Source organism: Charadrius vociferus, unplaced genomic scaffold (assembly GCF_000708025.1).
Source record: "Charadrius vociferus isolate BGI_N301 unplaced genomic scaffold, ASM70802v2 scaffold111, whole genome shotgun sequence".
Lineage (NCBI taxonomy): Eukaryota > Metazoa > Chordata > Aves > Charadriiformes > Charadriidae > Charadrius > Charadrius vociferus.
The window spans coordinates 3166582-3174131 of NW_009647046.1; the positions used below are offsets into that span (position 1 = coordinate 3166582).

The 7550-nt window shown below is 47.7% G+C and overlaps 2 protein-coding genes across 3 annotated transcripts in view; one reads left to right on the forward strand and one right to left on the reverse strand.

Annotated features, from left to right (window-relative positions):
• The window catches only part of ZNF408 (zinc finger protein 408), a 6461-nt gene extending 3459 nt beyond the window's left edge, over positions 1-3002 (reverse strand). Inside the window, exon 1 of the mRNA XM_009895707.1 lies at positions 2933-3002. Within this exon, the coding sequence (XP_009894009.1) occupies positions 2933-3002 (70 nt within the window). The remainder of the gene's footprint in view (positions 1-2932) is intronic.
• Positions 3003-4356: 1354 nt separating this feature from the next.
• The window catches only part of ARHGAP1 (Rho GTPase activating protein 1), an 18189-nt gene continuing 14995 nt past the window's right edge, over positions 4357-7550 (forward strand). The window contains exons 1-3 of one of the 2 annotated variants that reach the window (XM_009895659.1): positions 4357-4390; positions 4631-4814; positions 5615-5707. In XM_009895659.1, coding sequence (XP_009893961.1) covers positions 4676-4814; positions 5615-5707 — 232 coding nt within the window. In that variant the 5' untranslated portion in view covers positions 4357-4390; positions 4631-4675. Of the gene's footprint in view, positions 4391-4618; positions 4815-5614; positions 5708-7550 lie in introns of those variants that run through there. The other variant, XM_009895658.1, reaches the window with a different exon arrangement.

The window sequence follows — 7550 nt, forward strand, 5'->3', positions numbered from 1 at the left end:
CGTTTGGTGGTTGAGGGCAGAGGGGCTGATGAGCGTCCCTCCGCCGCGCCGGTGGCGTGTGCTCTGGGGCCTCGGGGTCTTCTTTTAATCTTTGAGCCTCTTGTTTGAGTCGTGAAGTTGGCTCTGGGTTGTCGCAGGCGCTCAGTCTGAGGGAGTGGGGGAGAATCAGAGATGTGGGGAGGAGGAAGAGGACGAGGAGGAGGAGGAGAGGTGCAGCCCCTGTAGGGCTGTGCGTTGCCCCCCGTTTCCTCCCCAGGCTCCGTCTGTGGCGGGCGGACCCCGCACGGCGCGGGGAGCAGCCTTTGTACTTTGTGCTCCAGCTCCCGGAGAGGAAGCAGAGCTCCGCGCTTTTGCGGTCAGACCCCGCAGAGAACCACTAAGAGGAGGCTGATTGCTAGCTGGGATGGATTTCCAGCGGGCTCGGAGGTGGCCTTCAGGTTTGAGATGACTGGGGAAGGAAGGCTGCTCATTTAAAAAGCTGTTGCAATAGTGAAGGACCAAAGAGCTTCCCCGAACAATAGCATGTCTGTCCCGAGTTAGTTGGTAACGGTGAGCCAGACAAAGCCGGTTTGGCGCTTTCCTCTTCGATTCTTTCATGGTAGTACCGGGCTAGTGATGCTCTCGGTGATATCAGTTTTGATGTGAGGGGAGACTTGGGCTGGACTTTCTCAGTGAGTCTCAGTCCTGGAGCTCAGTGAGGACTTTGAAGGTCTGTTGCCGAGTAACTGCTTAACTGCTTCCTTTTTTTTTTTTTTTCCCTTTCTTTTTTTTTTTTTTTGCAATGTTCTTGATAGTAAGACTATGGCAAAGTGCAGGGACTTGATTGATGCATACAGAAAAACAGAAACTTGTGCGAATGAAATGAAATGAAACTGGGAGGAGGAGGTGCAGATGGCAGCAGAGTCAGAAAAATAATACAGTCACCCCAGAGTTGGGATTCCTTTGGGTCTGAGCATTGCTTGTTAATTGGGCTGGGAAGAAGAAGCCACTTGGCTTTTGTAATTCTTTATTGTGTCTAAGTACAGGTCCAGGGTGTGATACTACGTGCATGGACATATTTTGATGTGTAGATTTACTTCTGAATTAATAGTACATCTGGAAGAAAAACAGGAAGAGGAAACTGCCGAGTAGGTGCAGCTTAGAAATAAATGATGGGAAAGTAGTGAAACTGGAATTGCAGAAAAAAACAGTCTGTGCGAGCAGCAGCTACCAAGACTTCATAGATATAAGTGATCTGTCTTCCCTGCTTAAATTCTGGTGGGATCTTGTATAAAGAGTCTCCAGCTCAGAATTTGTGTGAAAATTGTATTTTAAAGGGCTGAAGTTTCTCTCTTTCTGCAGAACGTGCTGTTCTACAGCACATCTCTCTGTTATCAAGACAGCAAATTTTTATTAGACAGCAAGTGTTCACGTCAGCCAGTGTAGGTGCAGAAAACATACTTAAAAGCTTGGAAATATGGGAACAGTTGGCTCTTTAGAGCCTGGCAGTATGTAAATGCTTCTGATGTCAGTTGTGATTCTTTAGTTTTTAAATGTTTGACTAGGCTTTTTCCTTTTTAAATCTAGATGCGTCATTTTTCTTGCCTTGTGATTGGCTACACAGGGTGTATCACTTGCATCTTGTCATGACATTTGTCTAAAACAAGTTGGGGTCTTAAATTGTGTTGTCTGTTTTTGCTGTTTTTTGACAACCATTTCACCCTTATACTGATACAGGATGGACTTTCTGTTCAATGACAGGTCCTGCTTATGGGTCAATTTTGAGCACACAGGGAAAAATCTCATGCAGCTACACTGTCAGGAAGCAAAATGTATACCCTAATGCTAAGATCCCCAAGTAGTTTGTTACATCCTAACTCCAGGTCAGTGCTTCTCAGTGCCTGCTAGTTCCCAGGCATTTAGAGGATTCTATTTCTCTAAACTGTTCTAGGGTTACCTGATGTGAGACTCCATGCTTTTTGCCTTTTGCGCTGTTGGGAAGGGGCTGGGGAAAATTCTGCAAAAGCCTTCTAGAGCTCTCTGGGAGCTACAGTCTGGTTCACAATAAGGACCTGAAATCTAAGAGGTCTTCTGCTCTGGATCCTCCTTCCATTAACATTTCTGCCATGGAGCACCAACCTAGAGCCAAGGAGTGGAGCTGCCTGCCTGGCTGTGAAAAGCATGTGGAGGTATCTGGGGAGTCTGCTCTGCCTTTCCAAGGGGTAAGGAAAGTTTTGGCAAGAGCATTATCCCCACGGGGGCTCTTTTTCCAGTGTGGAACTGTAAGGATCCTACTAACGACTTCCTTCTTCCACATGGTGCCACACTAGGATTAATTTTATGCCTATGGGGAAATCCACCAGTGCTGTCTAATAACCAGCTCTTCTGCCTCTGATCAAGCATGGCAAGTTGACGGTGAAGCCAAGACGTGATCCGTGTAGGGACGAGTGAGGATACTTGCTGTCTTGCTGGCCTTATGTGCCATCACTGCTCTGTTGGAAGATTTGGATTTGGTCCCTAAGCGCTCCAGGACCTCACTTTGGGGATGCTGTTGCTACGGGGCATCCCCAAGAATCTCACAGGAAAGGCATCTCAGTGGGTGGCAGCGGTTGAACATAGGTCCTCTGTCCCCACCAGGGCAGGGAAGTCCCTGGGAACTGGGAATACTGAGGGGTTGCCCTGAGGGGCCTCAGATCCTTCCTCAGTGTGGGGTGCCGAGTTGTGGGGCTGCTGAGCTGCAGCGGAGAAGGCTTTCAGCACACTGAGTCATAGGAGTTGGCGCCTGGTGTTACCATAGAAATCGGATCAGCTGCTACGGGTGGGGAGTCCTCATCTGTCCCTTGGCTCTGCTGCTGCGTGGTTCCAGCATGAGCTCACGGTGCAAGGGAACCTGATTTCTTGCTCCTTGTCCCTTTGAGATCAGAGGAGCTCACACAGCTCTTGCAGCTCTCACCTAAGGGCAGGGAATAATTTTGCTTGGGTCTCTGCTTGGCTGCAGTGGTCAGACCCTGTGTGTTTGCCATGCTGTCTTGGTGATCCGCTGCCCTGATATGTCTTGCTCTTTTGTATTTTGGGAATCTAATTTCGTTTGCTTAGCAACAGCTCACAGCCCTTTGGGACCCCCCAGAGAGGTGAAAACTGGTAACAGATAAGGGAGGACAGGAAGGAGTAAGCATGGAGTGATCCAGAGGGAGAGGACAAACACTGAATATCCAAGTTCCTGTACTCTGAAAATGCATCCCCAAGCTTGGTCATGAGTATTGCCCTGAGCATGGACGTGATGCCTTCTGATGCTCAGTCTCTCACAGTTTTTGTTCTCTGTGCTCACATCCCAGTAACTGTTTCATCGTCTTCTCTGGATAAATATACACATGCAAGCTCTAGGGATGGAAGATGGAAAACATCATTGCCCCCCTCCGTTCTGCTAAAGGAGATAGCTTTACTGTGAATATAATCTTTCCACTCAAAGGCGTTGTGCCTCCTCAGATCATCTTTGAACCCTTTGCTCTCCTCATATTGCAAAACAAGCACAAGCCTGTCTGAGAAACAGCGTTACAGAGAGTCTTGCTGATGCCAGGTGTCATTTTGTTTTGCTACAGTTCCTCTTGGCTTGCTGCCTGTTGGCCGCTGAGTTACTGTCCGTGTGGTCTGTGTGAGCAATCCAGATCTATGTACTTGTCCTTTCTAGTGTTGCCTTGCTTATTTCCAGGATGTTCCCTTTAGAGGATAACAGCTGTTTCCTAGGATTTGTCCCTAAGAACTGGTACCCTTAGGAGGTGCTGTATGCTGTGCTAGCTCAGTCCTGGGTTTGACGTATCTTCTGCTCCAGGTGAGAGCAAGAAATACTCGCAAGCAACAGCAAAGGCACTGAGCTGTCTGTTGCTTGGACCCTCTTAATTCCTTGGTCTCCTTGGTATTATGGCATGCTTGGTGAAAAATACTCATCCTAGCAATATGGCTTAGATTAAGGATATGATGCCTTGCTGCTTGCTGTCGTGTAGAAGAAGGGATTTTCTGGGTGATGCTGAAAAGACATGAGTGTATTGTTCTCCCTGTCTTACTCGCTCAGCCTACGAAATCCTGTTTTAAGAATGTGTTTGTTCACTTCTGCGTTCAGATCCTAGCACACTGAAGCACCCACTTCAGTGTTGTTGAGAGCTCTGGCCCTCCCTTACTGGGAGAAGGGGGGGGGTGATTCCTGGGAAAGCTTCCAGCACTGGGCCGACTGTGGAAAGAGCTGGGCTTGGTGCCAGCCCTTGGGAGGGAGGGGGAGCTCAGAGCTGGTACAGTGAGTGTATCAGGCAAGGGCTGGTGTAGCCTGTCGCCTTCCTCAGCGCCTTGCTGCTGCTTCTGTTTCGGGAGAGAAACTACTCTGGACAGAGCTGTGGTCAAGCGGAGACTCGCTGAGAGAGTTGGTACAGGCTCCTGATGGCCTTTTGATAGCATTTGGCACGAAAGAATTTGACATATGTCGGTGCTCCGGGCTTGGAGGAGGAGGAGGAGGAGTTCCTGGCTGTATTAAGGGGGAGGGGAAGTGTGATCTTTGGATAAGTAAAGATCAGGGAGGATTTAGGGAAAATCAGTGAGAGGAGGAAGAGCCTTTTCGGGGTGGTAAACTTGTCATCTCTGTGTCTCACCTAGCAGTCTCCAGTCCTCGTTCTAGACGCGGCAAAATAAACTGCATTGTTTGGGGACCATGGCTACAGACCCACTCTCGGAGCTTCAGGATGACCTGAACTTGGATGATACCAACCAGTCCCTCAGCCAGCTCAAACTGGCCTCCATAGATGATAAGAGCTGGCCAGCAGATGAAGCCCCTGCTTTTCCCAAAACGGGTAAGTATCCTACTTGTTTGGGATCTGGGTTTTGGCCAAAAGCGAATTGCTTGTCCTGCAGCATTGTGGTTATATCTACATATACAGAGAGCCCCAGCTCCATTTGAAAGCTTTATAGGCACATTAAATCTTGTACCACACCCAAGTGAATTAGCCCTGCCATTGAACAGCACTAAAAAGCTCAGAGCCAGCTCATGTAAATACACTCTTCTCAGTCCTGTGACTGGCTGCACTCTGGTGCTGACAGTACAGACGTGCTGTAAGTCCTTGAGTGTCCTCTATTATGGTCTCTTGAAGGATAGTTTGACCTTCCTGTGTGGAAGGGTCTTGAACTTCCATGTGGGAGGTGGGGCTGGAGATCTGAGTTGTTGCTTTGAAATCCTGTACTATGGACTGCTGCCCAAAGAGGTCAGCGAAATTAACTCAAGTGCGTATAGGACAGCCATCCATCAAATGACAATATTAACATCCTACTGCTCCAAAAAGCGATGATGGTGCCCTTGGCACTTGGATTTTGGTCTTTGTGAATGTCTGTGACACATCTGACCGGTTGTTTTTGAGAGGGTGTACAGTCAAGGGACACATATGGACCTCATAGGATTGACAGGTCTCTTCTGATGTCATTGCTGCTCTTGCTTGCTCAGAATTTCAAAGGTGGGTTTCCGAGATGAACAGCTGCATACTTTAGTCCCTCCCATGTTGAAAAGCCATTTTTTCTCGTCCCTCTGTCTCTATTGTACCCCTCACCACGGTGCTTTAGATCCCGTCTACTAATTGCTTATTCCTTATGTTTTGTGCAGAGGACTCCAAAGGCTCCCCTGAGCCCATCACTCATCTGCAGTGGGATGATCCCTACTATGATATCGCCAGGCACCACATTGTGGAAGTAGCAGGTAGTGGTCTTTCTATTTTCTCTTCTGTCTTTGCAGCTGGTCCAAGGAAGGGTCTTTCCAACGAGGTTGTGGGGCGTCTGCTATATGCCAGGCCCAAGTGGCAGTGACAGCTGGCATTGTAAAGAGAAGGAGCACCATACTTCTTGAATGTTTGCAATATGTGTGATTTTCCACTGACCTCGGTTAAACTTGCATTCCTTCTTGGCTCTTACCATCTTGATTATATTATTAGCAAGACTTGGTTGCTTTTGCTGAATTGTTTTAGATGTGGCCCTTGACTATATCCTGCACACAAGATGCTGTTTTTGCACGATAATGCCACAGAAGTTACCTGGTTATGCACTACAGCTGCAAGGTCCTCAGCTGACTGAGTAATCCACAGTCCATCTGGTAGCTATGATATCTAAATGCCCAGAGCTCACCATCCTGTCCAGAAACAGCATTTACAGAAATCTGAAATAGGGGGAATAGGCGCGTGTCCCACTGCAAGGAAAGACCTGATCATTCAGGGTCACAAGCATTTGGATTTTCTCTGTACGGTTGTCTTATCCATATTATTTTAATTACACTAACCCACGGTAATGTACTGCTGGGACCTCCATAAGAAAAAGTTTTGGGGGTAGTTTTTAGGTTGCTGTCATAAGTCTGAGGGAAGGGTAATCCCAGTTCGTCTTGCATTCCTTGTTTAAAAAAAAAAAAAGCACCTCTTCAACCTTTTGTAACGTGATTCACACTTCCTCCTTGATTGTCTGTAGCCACCTCCTGCCCCTCCTATTGCCATTTCTCTGTACCCTGGTCCCTGCCCCACATGTGAATTTGCAGCGAAGCAGAGGCACAAGCTGGAGTCCTCCTGGTTCAGGGTTGTTCTGCAGCGGGGTTTGACCACAGAGGGAGGATTGTCAGGCGCTTACCTTGGTAAGAGTTGTCCTGACATCGTTCTTTTCAAGGCTCTCTTCTCCAATGAGCTTTCTTTCTCTTAACCTCTCATGTTGCATCTTTTGGGGAACAAAATGATAACGGCAAACTCAAACCAACGTTTTCCTTTGTCTCCTCTGTTCCTCTGGCTGCTCAGATTAGCAGGTCTGGTGTTTAGTATTTGGGCCATTATGTCTTGCAGATTTGCCACAAGTGCTTTCATTTGCAAATGCGTTACTAACCTTCTTTTTCTTGGGGCTGGATTTTCAGGAGTGGGTTTGATAGGGGTCTGCACCCTGGTCTCCCGATTGCTGAAACTGGGAAGGGACAGTTGTGTGGACTCCACCATTTCAGTGATAATACGTAGAATATTTGGAATGGGAATGACAGAGGTAACTGGTGTTTCTGGACTCTGGGAGCTGGTGAGTTAAATGATACTGTTGTTCGCTTCAGACACAGCTTCAGACAAAGTGCTCAGAAGAGAGTTTAGATCAGAGACATTGATAAGACTGGAATGTCAGCCCTAACCAAGGATATATTTTGTGTGCTGCCTCCTGACGTAAGCACCAGGCTTTCTGCGGGATTTCTGTTCCGAGGTAACATTTTTTTTCACAAGCTCTCTGAATATCACTCCAATGGAGGTGTGTCTCAGTGGCTGTTGGAAAGCAGCCGTTTGACACGTGTTCTAGGATATCAAATGAACAATTATCTAACTTCCTCAAAGGATTTTGGGGTGGTGTGATGGCTGACTGGGAGGTGTGCCTGCATTCTGAAAGAGATCTCTTCCCCGTCGTGGTTTAAATCTGTGCTTCTAGTGAGTCCTCTGTCCCTTTCGTGTCTCTGCGTGGTGCAGAAGCAGCTCAGAGAACCTTCTGTTATTGGCTGCTTCTGGCCACTCTTCAGCAGTAGCTGGTTTATCTGAAAGCTG